This window comes from Rhynchophorus ferrugineus, unplaced genomic scaffold, assembly GCF_030347505.1.
Source record: "Rhynchophorus ferrugineus isolate W39M unplaced genomic scaffold, kcgeb_rfMv2 rfM4, whole genome shotgun sequence".
Classification (NCBI taxonomy): Eukaryota; Metazoa; Arthropoda; class Insecta; order Coleoptera; family Curculionidae; genus Rhynchophorus; species Rhynchophorus ferrugineus.
In genome coordinates, this window is record NW_027472583.1 from 8074831 (window position 1) to 8098721 (window position 23891).

At 33.4% G+C, this 23891-nt stretch overlaps 1 protein-coding gene across 2 annotated transcripts in view; it reads right to left on the reverse strand.

The window, feature by feature from the left end:
* The window catches only part of sas (stranded at second), a 43383-nt gene that overhangs the window by 12962 nt on the left and 6530 nt on the right, over positions 1-23891 (reverse strand). For both annotated transcript variants that reach the window (XM_076401772.1, XM_076401771.1), the window contains exons 2-7: positions 6627-6765; positions 6324-6571; positions 2665-2880; positions 2489-2612; positions 897-1132; positions 485-838 (exon numbers count right to left, since the gene is read on the reverse strand). In XM_076401772.1, coding sequence (XP_076257887.1) covers positions 485-838; positions 897-1132; positions 2489-2612; positions 2665-2880; positions 6324-6571; positions 6627-6765 — 1317 coding nt within the window. The remainder of the gene's footprint in view (positions 1-484; positions 839-896; positions 1133-2488; positions 2613-2664; positions 2881-6323; positions 6572-6626; positions 6766-23891) is intronic.

A 23891-nucleotide genomic window follows, 5' to 3' on the forward strand; every position in this document is an offset into this window, starting at 1 on the left:
TAAGACGATTTCCTTAACCTTAGAAAATCTGATGTGGCGACTGCCACGACCCTTTAGGCCACCACGCATTCACCAACAACAAGTTCAAAGATTGGAAACGCCGGTGGATTGGTACCACGCGGTTCCAAGCTATAAAAGACCATCACGACGGCGTCTCACTCTCTGTTCTTTTCTCCAACCCCTTGTAAAAGTACCATTTCCACAGCGCTACCGTACTTCCTCTACCTAACCTAATATACTGTCAATTCTCCCGTCGACCACATGTATAAATTATAAGTTAAAATAAACAAGTTTGATTCAACTAGTGTTTTTAGTTCTCGTGCAAATTCCTTCCAAAAATAGTAGTGAGTGTTCAGACAAGCAATCGCGTTGACAGCCATTCATTCCGACCGACCGACCCGACGAACATTCCTACACTGATATTCGATTGATGGTATTTCTATTATTATTAAAGAGATATCGAGATATTAATGGGAGTACATACCTAAAACATCAACTGCAAAATAAGTGGGACATTCCAGCTTGAGACAATGCATCTCTCCATCGCTGCACATGCACAAAGATTCGCAGTTGTCATTGTACGTGTCACCGTTATTGTACGTTTTGCCCTTGTAGCTACAAGGCTTTAACATGTCAGCTACAGAGCTGGTTTTCATTTTTTCTGTAGTCAGATCTTCGTGCTTCGTGGTGGTATCCAGATTGTTTTCCGTGCTTCTCTTAACCACGACTATGTCGTCCGTGTTTTCTAGTCGTAGATACTTGTAATCCTCTTTTACGAATAGTTTTCCATCGGGAAACAGTTGGTAATAGTCCCAGTTCTCTTTATCATTGCTTACCTCTATAATAACAATTTCATTTATGTTGTTTCAAACATGTGATGGGTTATTTTCACTCACCTATAACCGGCAGATTCGATTCCTCCTCAAACTTCGGTTCAATCTCTAGTAAAATTACGCTGGAATTGAGCTGCGTAGCGTCCATGACCTTGTGGTGGTCCTTTTCTCTGATCTCGTCCTTTTCGTGGTCTTGGTGATCGTCCAGGGTGACATCGCATAAAACTTTTTTGCAGCAAGGATCGCTTGGATCGGGTATTTCCACGCAACTTTCTGAGGTTTTCTGAGTCGGCGGGCATCTATAACAGTAAATGCGGATATTGTTGAGTTGTTTCGTGGACAGGTTTGGTTGCGAAATTGAATTAGTTTTAAATTAATCGAGTCACTCGATTACTTTCGCTGAAATCTATTTGAAAAATATTCGTTCAATAAGGATAAATGGCCGCCAACGCAAGTGTTTAAAAAAAATCGGCGCTGTATTGAGAGTGTTAACGGTATTTTTATATTTATATTGGTTATTCTCTATAATATGGAGGCGTATAAAATGGTAAAACGAATTAGCATTTCAGAAAAACATTTTTATATTAGGCCTATATATTTTTTAAAGGATTTTTTATAATTTCAAACTTTGTCCATCGATAGCCGCTATTTTTTTCCATTCCTCAGGCAATTTACGGATTCCATCTCGAAAGAACTATGTATCTCTTGAGACTATCCACGAATCAATCAATCAATCAATTTGTATTTTTATAAGAAGTGAAGCGTTGCTCAGGCAGGCATTCATATGACAGAAGAAGCACTTATAAGAAAAAGTAAGGTCTGGAGAATACGGTGTGTATGACTTAGAAAAGAGTATATTTACCATTTTTTTACAGTACGTAATCAAACTAAATTACAGCCAAAATTAGTTCGTTATAATCTTCAGTTATCTTCATTCTAAGGAATGTTATGTAACCGGATGTACAGAGATCGAATAAATGAGACATGGTTTGGATTTCAAGACGTTAAAGACTCTATTTAAGAAATTGGTATTTATAATTTGCTAAATTTTCTGGAGTAAGCGTGCGTGGGAAGTGAGTATTGTCTTTGACCGATTTGAATACATTTGTAGATATACTCTTTATATCTTTATTGAATTTAGTTCAATAAATTTGATTCAGAAAATAAACTGACGTAAACTCTATTCAAGAACCAATGTTTTCACAATAAATTCTTTTCTTTACATGTGGCTATAATGGAAATTCAAACTAACCAATCAAGTTGCTCGAATGGCGATCGTAGTACCATCTAATTATTGGACGTTGTTTCTCTATTACTCTCTGAACAATCCTCGAATTTCCATTTTTAAAACGTACTTGCTCTTGAATGAATAAATAAATGATGCTATCTTCTTATCTATTTTATCACTTTATGGTTTTATGTTATTTGTATAAATAAGGTAAATATTGTAAAAATAAAAAAGAAAATTGAGATTTACTTTATAAACTATATATTTTGTTATCGAACCCCATATATTTGTCGTCGTACTATCCGAGTTGTCCTGGTAGAGATAAAAGAAAGCGCCTTAATACAGTCGGCTATTTTTTGTGGCAGAAACATTGAGCAAGCAGCACAGTTTCCTTATTTGATTTGAATGAGGTTAATTTTTCTGTTACCTGGGTTTGCAGGTGACTTTTCCTGCTATTTCGCAGGTACACACTTCCGAACAGTTCAGGTGAAAAGTATCACCTCTGTTGTACGTCTTGTTGTTGTGCGAGCATATCTCCAGTGGTTCCATTTCTGAAAATGTAGCACGTTGTTTTCGATTTTAAATCTATGACTTCAAACTTACCGGTATCCCCTGCACAAACCATCACTGAGCAGCAACGATCCTCGGTCTCCTTAGCCGAGCATAATGGATCTTCGATTTTCTTCCCCCTGCGAAAAAAGGGACCCTTGCATCGGTCCTCGCAGTCCATCTTGCCATTGCGGCAGGTACAAATCGAGTCGCATTCGATTTCCAGTTTTTCACCATTTTCGTAGGTTAGACCACCTTTCACACAAAACCCTACAAAGATATTATATAGTGTTGAGACACACTTTCACTTGTAATACATTATTAATTATTTCGGACTCCTTTTGTGATAATGATAACGTAATCATGTTTACGAAAACCATTTCCTATATACGTCGAAACTACAGCCTTGAATTCGAAAGATATTTTTGGACTGTAGGTACAAAACATTACTTAATATGCAGTAGCTTATAGATAAACATTTACTCATTTTACTATTAGAAATACATATAATACTTAAGATAATATATACTTAAGAAAAAAAAGACGCTTTCAGTTTTAATTTCAAACCAAAACGCTAGCCGGTATCATATGATGTCAGTAAACAGTTAATAAACAATGAAAAAGCAGCAACGCTCTTTATTTTAAGGGTTATTATGAATTCTAAAGGGTATAACTGATAATATTACACGGTAAAGTTCAGAAAATAATACTTGTTTGCAAGACTGTGTGTTGTATATATCTAAGATATATAAAAGGTATTAAAAACTATATTTTTGTCAACAATTTTTTTACCTGACCTGGAATAAGCAAGCAAGCAAGCACATACCCAAGTTATCTTTAGGTAACAAGGTATTTCTATACGAATTAATACTTAACTATGGGTTACTGCTAGCAATATAGGCATCATATAATTATTACAAAACAAAGTGTTGTGTGCCATTGTCGATGCTCCGTACTATGTCTTCAATGGAGTGATATAATGAAGATACAACGCGATATCCCTATAAAATTCGTGAGTGTAATTCAAAATGTTTGTGTCAAAAACTTTAAAAGAGTGTTACTACACCCCAATATGCTCGCTGATCAACTAAGTGCGCAACGTTATAGTGAAATGCATAAACTAAAACGTTTAACACCATCCGATCTGGTTATAGGACATATACAGACTTTAGAATTATATTTAGAATAGGACTAACTAATTAACATAATATATTACACAGAACATCACTTAATGAATTGATTTTTTATATATCATCTATATATTATAGGCATAAGGAAAGCATATTACCCACTGGACAGATTGTTCAACCACTAAAAGAAATAATTTTAAAAAATTATAATTTATTTAAAAAATGGATATATCCATATTTCTTTTCCGATATAAAATCATGTTAAACAATAAGATTTCTCTCAGCTTAACCCAATATCAAAGAGATTGGTTTATCAGGCAACTATAAAGTCTATTTGGACTTGCCGATGCCAAAACAAAGCACCTCGATTAATTACCAATGCTTATCTCTACATAACCGAAGAACTACCCGACGGCCTTGAAATAACATGAATTTATGAAGTTATTTAAGATTTCGTCGGAAGCAATATAGCTACTGGACGATCGTAAGTTGAGATCTATTGAATATGAAGTTACTCGATGTGAGATACGATACTCAGCACACGGTTGGGCAACAGATCCAGGATATAGTGATTTGACACGTTTGTTAATTGAGGTGAATGAGATCGTCGCAGAGTTCTGTGGATGAAAACGTTAAGGCTAGAACGATCGTGGCTGCGTAATGTGTTGGTTGAAAAGTAGACTGCTTGCTTAACTGCCTTGTGTAGACTTAATTGATGATCAGTAGCTAAATAGTAGCTAACTAAACACCAGTATGTCTTTGAAATTAGAAGTGAGATATTCTCTAGTTGAGCAAAAGTTTTTTAGCCCGACACTGAAAAAATATAATTTTTTTCAAAATCAAGTTGTACTTCAAGATTCATGAAACACACTGAATGAAATGAAACTCACTTCCTGTATTTACCAGACTTTGAGACAATTCAGAATCCTATATTAATTGTTTCAATCCTGTTTGTTTGAATCAAATACAGGCAAATATTACCATTCTTCGATAAGCTCATGATATGTGCCCTTTTTTCAGAAGTTTAATTTAAATAATATAATAATAGCTAAAGCTTCGTCTTTTGATCACTATTGCAAACAGATTTTCGAGTGCTGTTTAAGGGATAGTTTTTTGTGTAAAAAAACATCGTCAAACCCAAGGAAAGAGTTGATAAATACAGTGGGAACTCAACACCATTAATTTAAATGGTTAAGAAGTGGTTCAATCGTTACGCAAAAAATCGTCGTTGGAATGATATTGAACTCTCGAAGAATGAAAGTATGTGAGGTGTCAAAAGCTGTAGGCATCTGAAATGAGTGTGTACATCACATTATACATGAATAATCACCAGAGACCAACGAACAATCAGAACAGTGGGTTTCTCCGAGTAAATGTGTACCAAAGAAGGCCAATTTGAGCATTTGGACAGATTCAATATTGATTGCAAAAACTATCATATTTGGCGAATAAAAAAGACAGTATATTTTCCAGATTTTGCCCTTAGCGACTATTTCCTATATCTAAACCCCATCAAACTAACAAGTAATTTGGTGGTTAGAAATCTAATTCAAAAGAAGTGGTTGTCACTGAAACAACCGCCTATTTTGAGCTCCTTGAGAAAACTTATTATTAGGAAATGAATAGAAATATTAGAAAAACATTGGACCAAACGTATTGAGTTAAAATTACATTATGTTGAGAAATAAAATAAAATAAATATTCAATCATTCTTATTCAATAAAATAAAATATTCGGCATGCTAATTACGTTGCCGATTGCCAAATTGCATTATCTCTTATACTTTCCGAGATATGGACTATCGACATTTTACAATAATGGCTCTGCTTCTAACTTGGGTCAAAATTGTAAAATGGTCTTATGAATTAGCGATTTCGCTCCAATTCACATTCCAAGTAATATTCGGCATGCTAATTACGTTGCCGATTGCCAAATTGCATTATCTCTTATAGTTTCCGAGATATGGACTATCGACATCTTGCAATATTGGCTCTTTTTCTAACTTGGGCCAGAATTGTAAAATGGTCTTATGAATTAACGATTTCGTTGTAATTCACACTCCAAGTAATATTCGGCATGCTAATTACGTTGCCGATTGCCAAATTGCATTATCTCTTATAGTTTCCGAGATATGGACTATCGACATCTTGCAATATTGGCTCTGCTTTTAACTTGGGTCAAAATTGTAAAATGGTCTTATGAATTAGCGATTTCGTTGTAATTCACATTCTAAGTAATATTCGGCATGCTAATTACGTTGACGATTGCCAAATTGCATTATCTCTTATAGTTTCCGAGATATAGATTATCGACATTTTACAATATTGGCGGTTTACCCTCGTATACCGCATTTTCTTTGCTAATTACGTCTGAAATTAGTAAGCAATGTAATTTCACTCCATAATGGTACTACACTTTATTAAATCTTGCATATTGTTATACTGGTTGGATGCATGACATTTAATACATTTTTTTGCTTGCGGTTTATTTTTTATTCAACTTTATAGATTTAGAAAACCGAGTGGGATTGGCCGATGAAAAACTGAAACTTCCTGGTCGAAAAAAATCCGTCTCATTTCTGACCTGAGGAGATGTTATGATGTATTTCTGGCTCTGCTTTGGCGTCGAAATTCAATATCCGCGGGTGTAGCATCTCGTCCATCCTACTGATGGTCTCTTCTTCGTCGTCGTCGGTGATGGTTACGTCGCTGAGGTCGAACTCGTCTCCAGCGCTCGAGTTGGATAGTTTATTGTGGGAATCGTCTAGGGTGAAGTTGAGAGCACGCGCCGTGGGCTCCCCGGTGGCTGTCTTCGATGATTTTGATAATAAGCTGGAAGTGTTATCATTATACTTTTGTTCTAATCTCGGTATATGTTTGAACTTACTCGGTTGATGAATCTTTTGAAGTTCCAGGATTAGCGTTTGATTCCTCTCTATCTTCCACCAACATGTTGTAAACTTTGGGTTGGCCTGCTGGTTCTGAAACGTGGAGTGCCACTACTTGCAAATCATTGCTATCTGAAACTGAAATAAATATTTAGATATATAAATGACAGCTTGATTGGGTTGTTACTATTGGATTGGTGAAAAAGTAACTTTGCTTTCTATATGATGTTTTTCGAGGTGTATTTACTTATAGGTCTATAAATTAACTTTCAAGGATTTACAACAGATGGCGTTACTGTGCATTAAATCGCATCGGGTACATTTGTAACCAACTTCATGTTGATATCTCACTGGCATCACTTTTCAAGTGTGAACAAAACATTTAAACATTTGAGAGAAGTTTAAGTCTGTTACTTCAATTTTAAGTCATCGAATACTGTGTGAAGCTTATTTCAACCATGATCCATCGATTTCAACATGTGATTACTGTTGTGGCTTAGATATGTATCGAAGTCGCGAGATAACAGACTTTTTGGAAGTAAAAAGGTGAACGAAGATGAATCAAATGATCAGGAGGAATCTCAATTTTCAAAACGCGAGTAAATGGCTTTACCCTTATATGTAAAATGTTCTACAGACTGTTACCCTTCAAATGAGCTTAGAATGGCTTCAGTGAATAAGTATTACTAGAGATATGATATGATATCTATTAGGAAACAATGAAATTACATTTTCCCTAGCCTAACATTTTGTTGTTTTTGTTATTTGTTTAAAGAAGTAGTAGTACGTGAGAAAACGTACGATTACTTTTAAGTTCAACAGATACTAACTAAATATTATGGCTTCTAGTTCTTGAATACCTCAATCATTTAGTTTTAGTTGGTATATATAATAGATTCATTTAGATTAGTTTTTTATTATGTACTTTATACTTTTTCTTTATTTCAGTATTATATTTATATAATATATTTTTGACATTAAAAATAGCTCAGTTTTTGGCCTTTAATATCCATGCTCTTTGGGCATTTTCAAATCACATTACCTACCATAGATTTTCTAGCATCAATATATTCGTTGATCATAATATTTCATCAATATTTTTATAGAACAGTCATATATTGATATCTTTATTTATAAAAAAGACATTGCTGAGTATTAATATATTTTAGCCTTTATATTTAAAACTCTTTAGCTATTTAATTGACTATTCTAACTGTGTACCTGTCGACTAGTACTATTTGAGTATTTACAGCCTTGATGCGTTGATGACGCTATTTCTAAATAATTTTTATTGCAGGATTTTATCAATATATAAGGTTTATGTCGGATGTCTAGTACAAAATCAGTACTGGCCTTATAATTTTCTTAATATTTCTCGCTGACACTGTAGTCTATTGAAATACGCGAGGAACAGAAATAATATGTTAAATTACCAGTGCTGGTGACGCTGCTATTCTTGCTATTGCAGATAATAGCGGAGAATCCACACCAAAATTATAACAGGCAAGTGTCATTATAAATATTGGATAAAAAATTGTAAAAAAACAACGAAAATAAATCTGTGCATGTACAGTTCTTATATAATCAGACCACACAAGCACCAATATTAATAAATGATACTATAATTCCATATAGTAACAACGCTATCTTGGTATGAATTTTGGTGCAAAATTTCTCTGAAATGAACATATGAAAAAGAAAAAGAAAGAACTGAAGTTAAAATGTAGGAAATGTTTGGTTAATTGGAAGAAAATCACAAATATCAGTACATAATAAATTGCTATTATACAAGTAAGTTTTGAAACCTACATTGACATACAGAATTCAACTAAGAGGATGTTCTGTGAAAAGTAATATAAATACAATACAAGTTTACAAGAACAAAGTCCTGAGAATATTGTAGGTGCACCGAGATACTACACCGCGACCTTTAGATACCGACTGTCACTCCGGAAATCAAAAGAATCGCAAGGAGATATGAAGAGACTCTATTGTCATGTCAATATAGAGGCGTTAAAACTCTTGGATAACACCAGAACAGGACATAGGCTCAAAATAATCAAACCATTTGATTTTTGTAGTATAGTGTAACAGGTCAATTGAAAAGTCCCCGGCCTGACACATAGATGGCGCTACTAGAATTAAATCCATTTGTTTTTTAGTTAGCCCTAACCCTGAAATGATGCGCGTAGAAATTTGACAGCTGTCGGATCATTAGTTTGTGAATTATAGCATTTTGAGTGAAGAAGAACTTTTGTTATTGTGAAAATAATGGATAAAAAGGAATTTCGCGTGTTGATAAAATATGATAGGAAAAATATACAGTTGAAGCAAAAACTTGGCTTGATGCCCGGACACTGCCCCAGGAAAATCAACCATCAAGGATTGGTCTGTCAAGTTTAGACGCGGTGAAATGAGCACCGAAGACGGTGAACGCAGTGGACGCCCTAAAGAGGTTGTTACCGACGAAAACATTAAAAAAATCCACAAAATTATTTTGAATGACCGTAAATTGAAATTGAATGAAATAGCAGACACTCTAAAGATACCAACTGAATGTGTACGTCATATCATTCACGAATATTTCGGTATTAGAAAGCTCTGTGCAAAGTGGGTGCCGCATGAGCTCACTTTTGACCAATTTTATGGCATCTGTATTTAGGGATGCGCATGGAATAATTTTCACTGATTACTTTGAAGAAGAAAGGACCATTAACAGTGACTATTACATAGCGTTATTGGATCGTTTGAAGGACGAAATCGCCGGAAAATGGCCGCATTTGAAGAGAAAAAAGTGCTGCTTCACCAAGACAATGCACCGTGTCACAAGTCAGTGAAAACGATGACAAAAATCCATGAATTGGGCTTCGAATTGCTTCCTCATCAACCGTATTTTCCAGATTTGGCCCCCCAGTGACTATTTCCTGTTCTCAGAACTCAAAAGAATGCTCGGTGGGAAGAAATGTTCGTCGAATGCAGAGGTGATCGCAATAACTGTGGCCTATTTTGAAGCAAAGGACAAATCGTACTACAAAAATGGTATCGAAAAGTTGGAGGGTCGCTATAATCAGTGTATCACCCTTGAAGGGAATTATGTTGAATAACAAAAAACTTATTTTGTCAAAAAAGGGTCCTCATAGATATATTCCTAGACTGAAGCTATTGTAAAGACAAATTGTAGGTTAGTCGGCAAAGACTAGTAACAATGTAATAAATAAATTTAAAAAAAACTTTCGTATTGTAAGAAAATCTGTAAATTTTTATGTAAAAAACGCCACGGACTTTTTCCAAAACCCAGTATATATTCGAACATATATCTAACAACCTATCCTAGTTATTTTTTCTGAATCGACTAACCGGGCGGCGAGTATAGTCGGCCCAGCACGAAAGCGTGTGATATGTCGGCCAAATATTTGGTACCTGCTCTTCGAATATTTCTCCACAGGTGTCGATGTCGGACCATTCGACATATTCGGCCCCGACGCATCCTCGTTGTCCCTGAAATTACTAGGATACGTTATTTAGAAAAATGTTTATCACTACATAGTATAAAACAAAGTCGCCTTTTCTGTCCCTATATCACTATGTGCGCTTAAATCTTTAAAACTACGCAACGGATTTTGATGCGGTTTTTTTCAGTAGATAGAGTGATTCAAGAGGAAGGTTTATATGTATAATACATGCATAATATACTAAGGCAACATTGCTAATTTTAGAGGTTTCTAACGTGATGTCATAAATTAACCTATTTTTTTAGACTTATTTAGCAATTAGCAAAAACGCTGCCTAACCCTACGAGTTAGATCAAATTAATGTACTACAGTATTGTACACCATAAAAAGGTCTACAAAAAAGTCCGCGATGGTATATGTTTATCTTTTAGGGATAACCCACATTAACCATTTTTATTGTTTACTTTTTACGTGAGAAAATGGCTTATTTACGAAGCTATTTTAAGCAATACGGCATTAATCCTTATCAAATTAAGTACCTTAAATACAGTGTGCAATTAATATAGATCAATATGGTTCCTTACAGCATGTAAATTAAACAAATATTTTCGGAGATATTACAAATTTAAAATTTGCGTTTAAAAATGTGTAATGTAATAAAAATTGTATGAATTTAGATATTCCAAAGATAGCAGGAAATCTTCATAGTAAGTATAGGGGAAGAGGAATTGTTTTACTCCAAATTTAATGCGTGCAGGCCAAGGGCAGTAATGAATGAACCAAAAATACTGGATCGATTTTAATCATGTTTTCATTGAGTGACATAGGCATATATATTTTATGCCCGTGCAAAGTCGGAGCGGGCCGCTATGTTTTTATATACAACGTTCATATTTTTTCTGTAGTGTATTTAATTTAGTATCAGCATTGCACCCGTGCGAAGCCGGGGCGGGTCGCTAGTATATATATATATATATATAATACCGTATCTAAATTAATTTACATATTTAAATAGTTATTTACGTTATTCAGATCAAATCCAACAAACATTATTAATAGAAAACAAAAAAGCTAGTAGCACCATTATACACGAAAGCAGTGAAAATGTCCTAAAAAACTCCAAATTTGATCAACTATACAACAATTTTTGCTACTATTATTGATGGTCAAGTCCCATTGAAGAATTGACTACCTCTAGATTTCAGTTGATGTATTGTATTTATGAATATATATTTACTTGCCAAAAACGAATGGATAGTTAAGTCTGTATAAAGGTAATAATTACCTTTAGTATTACTTGTAGTACAATTGTATATTGTTTCTCTTATACCCTTTACAATTTTTTTATTTGAACAAGAATAATATTATTCTCTGCTTCTTATTATAGTTTTGAGATGTATAGCTATTTATTGCATATGTTGATTCTTTTTGGTGTCGTTAAAAACGCTTCGTTACAAATTTCGTACCTAATATTACCACTATAAACAAAAGTGATGCTGTTTGGATTTTATAACTTTTTCAAATATAACCTTACATTCTACATCTACCTTTGTTCTTCCTTATTTTAAAACCAATCAACGTTAAACCAATTAACTTAATGATTATTCCCTTAGGATTATTGATACACCACAAAATTTAATGTTCTAGATTTTTTTGTTTTGTTGTTGTTTTCACTCGATCCACTCGAAAAGAATGTATCGTCATTAGAGAAGGAAGAGAGTATAGTTTATTCTATTCAATATAGTGCGCCCTATAATTGTGCGCATACGTAAGAACCAAAATCATTTTTCTAAATAATGTATCCTGAAATCACTAACGTATCTAGAGTACCGTTTATTAAAGCAGCGGCTAATTTTGGGGAATCACAGCCGGCATTCGGTAAACTTCTGTCTGTTACAAACCATTGAAAGGTAGAACTTGTACCAGTAAGAGCTTTGTTTTGTAATGTTAAGAATTTTGTTGTTTATAGTTTATTTATTCTTGTATAGTTCATATCTTGATTATAAATAGTAGACAGTATTGGATAAATAATAGATTTGTGAATATTGTCAAGAAAGCTTTTATGACACTTTTAATCTGAACTGATTTATAAGGATAGGTGCATATCTATTTAATTTTAATTTTGCAAATTGGATTCAATCTATACGAAGGTAAAAGAAAATGTACAGGTTAATATGACTCTATGTCCTTTAGGTCAGTATACCTCGTGACAATTACAGCTCGATAAAATTGAACAAGAAGCATTGAAGTTTGGACGGCTTGAAGATTTTTTGTTACCTTACATATTGTTTTATTTTCCCTATTTCCTAAGGCTAAATAACTTAGACATACTATATAAACTTAGTTTATAAACAATAAGCTTTAGTTAAATTTGAACTTGAGTTTCAAGAGAGATTTTAGGCTAGTTGACATGTGAATTCGAAAACATATGTATAACTCTTCAAATATACAAATAATTTACAAGAACTATTTTGTTTAATTTTCTATTTTTTTCTTTCAAAATCATTTTAAAATAAAAAATGTTTATAAAGGGCTCTTTATATTACATTTTTTATATTATATGGAGTGGAAAATGTACCAAAAATAAAAAACTTGAATGGCGGAAAGTGAGCGTCGGAAATATTAGATTTATTTACAAATTCAAGACAATGTGTTCTATTTATATAATATTCTTCAAATGTACTAGCAATGTCGCAAGTTCAAATCCTTGCGCCTATGCCAGGACTTTCAAGAATTAGACTCTTGCGTCTATTAGCGCCTTCGACATTTACGTTATGGTTGTCGGTGACGATCATCAATCGTCGTTGTTATGGAACGAAACAAAAGAATGCTGATAATTTAATCGCGGTAGCTATTTTAGGTCACTTGCATCCAGTGTGCCACGATAATGTCACAGTGAATGGACGGGAATCGGTAGAGCGTTGAAAAATTTTGCATTTTACCTCAACAGGATTCCTCGAGCGTGCCGTCTGTATTTGTGTTTCGGTTTTTGACTCATAATAGCGCCGATAAACACCGAACAATTAACGCAATTATCGAACATCGTTGCTGTACAGAAATCTAACAATTATTGTCATTTGTTTTAATTAATTGCGGCTTTTAAATGTTTTTGTATGACTGAATTCAACCAGGGAATAATAAAATTTATTAAAAAATGTAATTAGACAGTATTTATTTCTTATAAATATTTGGTTAACCCCTTCCACCAGTTAGCCGTTCCAATTAATTCAAAACAATATTGCAGGGTTAATTAAAAAGTTTAATGCTTGGACATTAAGAATTCTTCTATGCTATACCATTTTGGAATGCAACAAAAAAGCTCTAATGGTTCCAAGAGCTATTAAACATATGGATAATAAAAAGTGATGACGTTTTCTCTAATTACTTAAAAAATCTATTTCTTTAACCATTTACCTTCTGGTCTATATTTCATCATCTATCATTTAGTGGTATAACAGGTCAATTGAAAAGTCCCCGGCTTACCGTAGTAAAACACATTTGTTGGCAAAATTAGTTTTTATTCAACATAATTCCCTTTAAGACTGATACACTCATTATAGCGACCCTCCAACTTTTCGATACCATTTTGTAGTACGATTTGTCCTTTGTTTTAAAATAGGCCTCAATTTCGGCGATCACCTTTTCATTCGACGAAAATTTCTTTTCAGTGAGTATTCTTTTAAGATCTGAGAACAGGAAATAGTCGCTGGAGGCCAGATCTGGAGAATACGGTGGATGAGGAAGCATTTCGAAGCCCACTTCGTAGATTTTTGACACGGTGCATTATCTTGGTGAAGCAGCACTTTCTTTTTTTACAAATGCGGCCGTTTTTCGGCGATTTCGTCCGAGTTGATATCTTCAGAATGTCTGCTATTTCATTCAATATCAATTTTTTTAATTTAATTTAATTTAATTTTGTCATTCAAAATCATTTTGTGGATTTTTTAAATGTTTTCGTCGGTAACAACCTCTTTTGGGCATCCACGCGTTCATCGGCATCGATGCTCATTTCACCACGTCTAAACTTAGCATACCAATCCTTGATGATTGATTTTCCTGGGGCAGTGTCGGTACATACTGGTTAGTCGGAAGATACTCTCAACTTAATCAATCCAATTTGGACCTATAGGGTGCCAAGATGGGGTTGCACTAAAAATTCAAATCAACTAGTCATACAACGCTGTCAAGACAAGGTTCTTCGATTGATTACCAATGCCTATCGCTATGTATGTAAATGGATTTGCGAAGTTATCCAAGATTTCGCCTTGAAACACGAAAGAGGATTACTAAATCATACTAACGTGGAAGCAATACAACTGCTGGACAGCGCGCAGGTTGTCAGGAGATTGAAGCGAACAAAACCATACGAACTTATATAAAGTGTATACATTTAGTGTAAACTATAGCTATAAGTTAATAATTAATAAATAATTATAATTTTATAATTGAGGAATACATATATTTTCTCGCTCTCGTCTTGCTTGTTAATTAATCCAGGTACATAGGAAAAGTAGTAATAAATTAATTGTAAATTAAGATTGTATTAAGCGTATCTAATAAAGATGTTATAAAAAAATGTTTAGAATTGACTTCCATCATCACATACAAAAGATAATTAAGAACCATTAGTAAATATGCCAAATACTATAATCGAACTGTCATTTTCATCGTCGCAGTATCGTTCTTGATGACCCACAATCATGGTTTCAATCCACCATCAAAAATTTAGCCCAGTCTTCATAATATTCAGTTATTTTACATATGAAACGAAATTCTGGTACACTCTGTACATCATCTATCGTTAGAAGCAACGGTCGCCGCGGGCCGTTGAATAAAAACCGAAAAAAAAAAGAGGAACACACGCGGAGAGAGGGAAAGAAACGGTCCGAGTGTAACGTGCGAAGAAAGTGGTACCAGTCATCGGAACCAGGATACGGTACCGGTCGCCTTTCTCAGCATCTGTTTCCAAAACGCGACGTCGAATCGTTGAAAATTCGAATGATCGCGAAACTTTTAGATCAAGGCCGGACTCGAAGACATTTTCGATCTTTTACCGGGCGACTCAAAGAAGTTTTCAAGGTCTCGTGAAGATCACCGAGCCGGTAGATTTACTAGGTCACGATAACAGTCGCATCAATCGATATCACCACCGATATTAGAGTTTTGAAAAACATTGAGAAACAATCAATCGGCAACAAAAGCAACAAATTTGTCATTATATTTACTTTTGGCGACTTGGTTAACAGTTTTGGTTTATATCAGTATAAATGATCATAGACCAATATGCAAAATAGTAGGGGAAATGCAAAAAAGTTCAAATAAGCACGTGGAGTATCTCTCTGAATAAATCCTTGTTCCTTAGTATCCAGAAAGTTTCTGTGGATGTGGCGACATTCACTTTTATTATAACTGTAGGATTGAGTGAAAATTTAGATTTTGTGCTGTATTGATATTTCTACAGGAATAATATTTAAACTGTTGTGTTATATTTGGTGGCTTAACATACATTGGTTTTAACATATCGAAGAACAAAACGTAATTGCAGAATATCGGAATGAATAATTGGAATGTTGTGAAATTTGTAAGAAAATATTTGTAAAAAATTGTAAAAAATATGAGAGATATAATATACAGTTGTATTTGATTTTTTTTGCAATGAACCATCATTTCGTTTTAATCTAGTAAATGTACTCTGTGTATAATGTAAATGTATAGAGTATCCAAAGTAGCAGTGAAGTTACGTCACCAAGATGTATAATGTGTTGCAGTTTGTAAATTCATTTTAATGCCAGACAATATTTTCCTTCGCATTTTACTCTAGTTAAAAAGAGATAAAATTCTAGTGTCAAATATCTGCAAAATTCTTCAAAATATTAGTGATAATAAGAGGTTATAAAACGGCAAACTTTGTTTTCGTTCTTTGCTTGTTTTGATAAATTTTGTTTTGATAAATATAACAAAATTAAGGGGGACTAGATATTTCAATTTGTGTACAGACATAGGTATTTCAAAATTAAACATTAGGCCATCCTTGGCAAGACGGTAATAAAAAGAGTGTAAGTGAAACAAACGTTGATGGAAAAAGGTAAGTAAGTTAGAATAACATTTGATTAGGTTTTGTAAATCATAATATTTTTAAATACTTCATGGCAGATATATTGTTATTCACTCTAGATAGAGGAATCGAACACAAAGATCCCAACAAGTGATCGGCAAAGGTTGCAATTATGGATTATCTTGTAAAACCCTGTATCTTGATTATGTTGTAAAAAAAGGAATTATCTATATTATGTTAAAGAGTGAAGTATTTGAAATTATCACTTGGTAAATATAGAGGAAATTTTTAATTGTGTTTTATGAAATTTATTTTTCCGAAATAGACCTGAAAAAATGTACACAGTAGATCAGATGGCTGAATAATAGCTGCCGAGTGTAACATCTTCCTCCCTATCGAATCAAATTTTTATGAGATGTGGCAAAGAATTACTACAGCAGATATGCAGGCCCAGAAAGATATACAAGTTAGAACTGATGGATATGTGGAAAGGATTGTCTAAAATAACACCCTTCGGTTTGTATGAACTCCATCATCAGACACACTGAAGAAGAAATTGACAAATGGTTTAATTGTGAACTAGTGCTAGATTGAAAATTAATAGCTTAGTTGTTGACTTGAGTATTGACTCAGAATACCAAAACAGCAGAGTATATAATTAATATAGGATAACTGTAGAAAATTATACTGTAGAGTGTGAAAGATATATGTGAATAGAGAAATATAGTGATAGCAGAATGCTTCGACAAGAAAGCAGAATAACGAAGGAAACAAGAACTAAGCATAAAAAGGTAAATATATTCTCTAATGAAAATAAAATAAATTACTTGGATGTACAATTATTAAGTGGATTAACTATAGTTTAAGTACCTCGATAATATATGCATTATATATACTATAGTGTCAAAATAAATTCCATTTTATACCATTTTTGTTTCATTATTTTATTTATATTAGAATGTTGTTATGTCAATGTCAATTGTCAAAATGTCAATCGTAAAAGCGGCAACGTTGCACCATTTCGACGTCATAAATTGAGATGGCGTAAATTCACTGTTACTTTGGATATACTATATCTATGTAAACTGTATATACATTCGCAAAATCGAACTATTTTCTAAATAACGTGTCCTTATGATTGCAAGTGAACTAACAGCATTCTCTTAGTAAAACCAATATTTAAAATGATATGAGGAAAATTAAAGATGCTCCAACATTACCGGTTGAATGATATTCACACCAATCGTGGATCATCAGCCCGACATACTTTTTCTGACTTTTAAATCGTTAACGATCGTCGACCAACAACATTGTTTGAAGAGGAATTTATCACGATTTCTTTTTTTATTGATGAACAATACAATCAAAACAAAAGAGAAATGGCAATTGTCGTTATTAGTCCGTCGAATTGATAAAGAGTGAAAACTTCGTCCGTTCGTCGTCGATACTAGAAAGTAAAATACCGACATCTAGGTAGTACCTTTTAATATGCAACATGCATAAAACTTTTTTTATACTGACCTTGATGACCACACCATTTTTGGAAAAACAGGTAGATGTTTCTTGAAATTTAATTGCTGGGAAGAAGTAAAATTAATTATTTATTTATTGTTTTTAGTATAGATGTAATGAAAATTATTTATACATACTTAATTGTAGGGTAGTATGTACCTAAAATAGTTGCTGCTGTTTCCAAATAAATTTTTTTTATAACATCTTTATTAGATACGCTTAGTACAATCTTAATTTACAATTAATTTATTACTACTTTTCCTATGTACTTGGATTAATTAACAAGCAAGACGAGTGCGAGAAAATACATCAATATGTATTCCTCAATTATAAAATTATAATTATTTATTAATTATTAACTTATAGCTATAGTTTACACTAATATTACACACTAAATGTTCACACAAGTTCGTATGGTTTTGTTCGTTTCAATCTCCTGACATCCTGCGCGCTGTCCAGCAGTTGTATTGCTTCCACGTTAGTATGATTTAGTAATCTTCTTTCGTGTTTCAAGACGAAATCCTGCACAACTTCGCAAATCCATTTGATTTTCATGTCATCATGCAGTTCTTCATTGGTTACATAGCGATAGGCATTGGTAATCAATCGAAGAACCTTGTTTTGACAGCGTTGTAAGACTAGTTGAGTTGAATTTTTAGTGCAACCCCATTTTTACACCCCATAGGTCCAAATTGGCTTTATAATTGTATTATAGATCAACCTCTTTGATTTTAGATCAAGTTGAGAGTATCTTCCGACTAACCAGTATAGTTGTTTTATTTTGGTTCTAATGTGTTTTGCTTTTTGTCTAACGTGATGCTTCCATTTTAATCTACCGTCAAGATGGATTCCAAGGTATTTGGCTGATTCTGCTTGAGGAATCGGGCATCCATTAAGTGATATAATTAAGTTTTTATTATTTCGCCTTAATGCAAAATTAACGTGGACAGATTTGGAGCTATTAAGTTGAATTTTCCAATCTTTCGTCCATTTATAGATTTTGTTGATTGCCACTTGCACTTTTTCTATTGCCCTAGGCAGAGATATATCTTTTTCCATAATAACTGTGTCGTTAGCAAAGGTTCCGAGAAATGTTTCTTTTGTTGTTGGAATGTCAGCAGTGTATATTTTTGCAGCAGTTAGATATTTTTAAATGTCGAGAACGCCATTTCGTGCGATACCCTAAATTTTCTTCCGAATAAATATGACTCCAGCAATTGACAATAGTTACGCGGTAACAATTTGCTCATCTTACAGATTAATCTTTATCAAAAATATGTGCATGTGAGATATCTTATATATTAGTACTTGTTCAGTACTGCAGTACTGCAGGAAGTTTCCTTCCTATTCATTCAATAAAATTACAATTACATTACTGGAGGTGATTTATATCTTGGCTTGTGTTACTTTTATAGATTAAATAATAGAATAGAAAAATCGAAACAATTTGGTTGTTTATTAAATTTTTATTTGAACATGTAAATAACGGTTTAGAGGTTCCAGCAGCTTTATATCAAAAAGATCCACTACAATCCCGTGTTTGTAAAAATAATATATTTAGGTTTATATTTTGACCACCATCATTTACATATGGTCAATTTAAATAAAAGATTCAATATACAAAGTGTATGGCGTGTACTACCTTTTCTTTCCCACCTGTGGTGAAGAAACTTCCTTTCGATTCTACTTAAAACAACTCTGTACAAAATTATGATCAAATCTATTTATTTATATAGACCAAGCCTGGTTTAAGTATATATCCTTGCTAGCTACTACTCCGTGTACATTTTATAATATAATCAGAACTTTCTTAAATGCTTCAATCCACAAAACTATAATAGCTGGTTGAATTTCAAGAGGTTGAAGATGTTTTCAATTAAAGTTGAAAGATAATGTTCGATAATGTGTTTGGAAGTAAATTTTTGAATGGAGATGTAAGTCAACGGCATCAAATACAAGTCGCAAGAACATTGAGTGTTGTATTATTATTAAGGAACAATATTTATCGAAATATTTAAAAGATGTGGTAGTGACATAGAGAAAACATGAAAATATTTTTTTTCATGCTTTTAAAGAGACCACAATTCTGTCACCATAGATCTTTTGTGATATCTGAGTGAAAAACTGAACCAAGTCATTTTCACAAGATTCTTATAAAGATTGCTTTACATCATTAAGGGAGTTTTACAGAGAGTGGATCAAATGGTAGTAAGAGGCCAAAGTACGGGCTGTATGGTGGACACATCAACATTATGGTTATTAAAATAGTTTAGTGTTGTATTGATGCAACACCTTTCTCAAACCCACCACCCATCGAGCTTATTTTGGTATTCAATTTTATGTAATTGGTTCAGAACTGTTAGATATATGGATATATCTGAATATTTAATAATCTTTAACACTCTTTCAGATCGAAATTTCTGGAGCGATAACGAGCAAATCTTTCCTGGCACTGGCGGATAATCAACGACACAATTTTTGATGAGTTTTTGGCCTTTGTTTCTATAATTTTAAGCGATGGTTAATTTTAGTAATAAACTATTTGTTCCATACCTTTGAGTATCTTATGTTTAAAAAAAAATAGGTAAATTTTTGTTTAAAATTGTATTGTTATTTTTCTGTTTTGTTTTTGACTCACCGTGTATTTATGTATATCAAACAAACACTGTATATACACCACATATACGTCTGTTGACCTTATGCTTGTTACAGATCTTTGAACCTTAGACACTGTAATCTTAAGAGAAACATAATTCTTCTAACGTTTCTATGATATTAAGTTAGATATTTTTAAGACTCTATTAGTTGGTGTTGTAACTGATAGATTATGTTACTATAAGGTCATTAAATAAATATTCATTTATCTAGGTTCAAACTGTGCATTAATTTTAAGGGTGTTTTTGTTAGGTCAGATCTAGGCCAATTAGCGAATTGTAATCGATGTAACCAATTAAGAAATACATAAATGTAAGTGGTGTGGTGTTGGACTCACGAATATTTCGCCTGATTCCCATAATCAGTCGTGTTGTATCGCATTCCCATGATTAAATTAATGTTTTCTGAAATCGTGCCATTGTCGATACACACCAAATTTAAGAAGCTGTTTCTTACCTTAATGAATAATTAACATTGTTTTAATTACTGATTTTGGTGCCAGTTAAAATGCTTTTTACTATGATTTCATCACATTCTCATAAAACCTATATAGCGTGCTTAATTCTCTTTATCCATCTTTCTCTCTCGCTTGTATACATAAAGTTAATTGTACAAGGACTTAACAATTATTTCATTTGTATATTATTTTTATCTTTCAAGATGTTGTTCTTCGCAAGTTGCTAGTTTTTCTCAACTTTCTGGCAGAATTATAATCTCGCTGATTAGTCGTATACATCAGACGTTATTCCTTCTGTTTATCATTATCCGATTTTTACTATTTGATATAAATGAGAGAAGTGAAGTGAATCGACTGTGATATTCTCACAGTGGAATTAAAATGCTATCTGAAGGATGCGACAAAACTGAATTTTTAATTTGTAGCCCGTTTGATACTAGGAGGAGGAGGAGAGCTAGGAGATTTACAAAAGAAGAAGGAACGTATTAGAATTTGGAGAGAGTAGCGGACAGAATTTGTTAATTATTTTTCGGATTCGAATCTTTAGATCTTCCACATTTGAAGAAATTTGTTTCTGAAAACGCTTTGAATCCAATGAAGAAGTTGAGAAGGCCATAGATGAACATTTTCACAATTTTTGTGGAAATAAACTGATGAATATGAGGGACGGTCACCGAAAAGCAGAAGAATTTGGGTTTACAGTTTGGGTTTATTAACAAGCATTCAACAATGGACCCAAAGAATAACAGGTGTTATTGAAAAAGTCTACGAAAGTAAAAAAGCATACTCAGCATATTCTTAGATGTAGCATAAGCCTTCGATAAGGTTTGGCTCGAAGGCCTTGTTCATAAACTACAGAAAAAGTTACCAAAACAACATACCGAACTACTAAAATCGTACATTACAGCCGGAAGGTTTGGAGTTAAACAAGAAGCTTACTCTACAATAAAAGAAGCTAAAGCAGGTGTACCACAAGAATGTGTACTACTCTACACTTGTGATAATATAAATGGAGAATATTATGATGGCTACATTTGCTGATGATACTGCGATTATAGCTGTCTGAGACAATAGTGAAGAAGCCAAACGAAACTTATAACATGTAAGTGACAATATAAATAATTTGACACAAGCTTGGAACATAAAAATTAATGAAAGTAAATCTGTGCATGTGCAGTTCACCTACAATCAGACCGTACAAGCACCAATAACATTAAATAATACTATCATTCCATATAGTAACAACGCTAATAGCAATATAGCTATATAGCTTGGAATTAATTTTGATGCAAACTTCATTGGAAAAAAGACCTGACAAGTATTGTGCACGCACCCAAATACTACAGGATTGACTACCTAGATCGAGACCTTCAGATACCCACAGCAAGAGAACTGTAAGGGGGCATCAGTAAAGATTCATCTCATGAGAATATTGCAGTATTGCAACATTTGGATACCACCAGAGCAGGACACGTACTCAAATTAATCAAACCATCTGATCTTGTGTAGTGTTGTGTAGTGAGGTGCATATAATAAAAAATACAGCATTGACATGTATAAACATTATTTCACCAGAGACTGAGATAGGGACGATGGGTCCTCCTAGTTATATACCGAGGTTTAAGTTATCATAAAGACATTGTAGGTATGTCGAATATGAGATTATAATCATATCGAAGTGATTGTAGGAGGAAACGTATCGAAAGAAGGAACAAGAACTAAATGTGAAAAAGCAAATATGTTCTCCATTGATAATAAAATACATTACTTGGAAATAAAATTGTTCATTATAGGATTAGCTTTTCAGAGTACACCCTTACATAAAATTCAAGAAAGCTTTACTTTATAGGTTGCGTGGAAAGGAGATCAGTGAAAGTATAATAAAATAATCCTAACCTATAAACTGTTCTGACTGTAGAATTAATTGTATTTTAAGTCTTTCGATAATGCATGGGTTCGATCATATCATAAGATTTAAAGGAAATAACCTAACGTAATATATTAATTTAGTATTGAATGATTATTATTTTATTGGCAATAAATAAGCAATTATCTCGTTTCAAATTTCGTGCTGATCGAAGGCTAAGTTAGAACATAGAAAAAATGCATCGCCTTTAATGAATCTAACCTTATTTAAGCCCGCAAACTTGTTCTGGTGTACGTGTTTCGTCGACATCCTTCATCTAGGCGCGTTATTTCGAAAAAGCCGAGACCAATCCGCTGGCCTTATCGATGGCAGAGCATTGCGGTAACCGTCTTACGAAATGTGAGTAAACAAACAACTTTTAACAATGGTCCGTAGGCGATTACCTCCATTGTGATTCTGATATTCGTCTCCATTCTGTAAAATCGACAGATAGCCAGCCACTTTCACTAGCGACGAAGAATCGCATGTCTTACATAATATCGCTCCATATTTTGGAGGCTTCAGTACGCTCGTTCAGATTCAGAAGATATCGGAGGACATATGTTAAAAATCATTGCATTTGAATATTATTATATTATTATTAGAATTATTTCTTCAGAGATCTCGCCTATCGCTTTTAGTACAACATGGGACAAAAGCCGAAATTCGAAATTTTGTTGTACACAGCTCGTTCAACAATTCAATTATTGAATGACTTTTTCCACGAAGACTAATTTAGCGAAGTGGCGATTTAGCATGGCCAGCCAAATCTCCGGATTTAGCAGCACCAGACTTTTTCTTATGGGGTTTTTTAAAATCGAAAGTTTATGTGAATAAGCCTCAAACGATTCAACATCTTAAAGATAATATACGTCACGAAATTGAAGAAATGCATCCTCAGATGTTGCAGTTTGCCATGAAAAATGCTTTAAAAAGAGCCGAAAGTTGCATAGCAAATAGCGGTCACCATTTAGGCGATTTAATTTTTCAATCATAATGAAAAAAAAAATGTAAAGACTAAGTAAACTTTTTATGGAACCAAACTTACTTATCTTTTCTTTCAGCAAAGTTATTGACAATCAAAATGGCAGCGGAACTTTTGCCCCACGTTGTATAACCATACTGGTTTTGTTTGAAGAAAAGTTCAGATGATGAACATCGATTGCTCCAATATATATTCCATCAATTAAACGTAAAATTATTGACCTAGGATCTTCTCTGATTTTA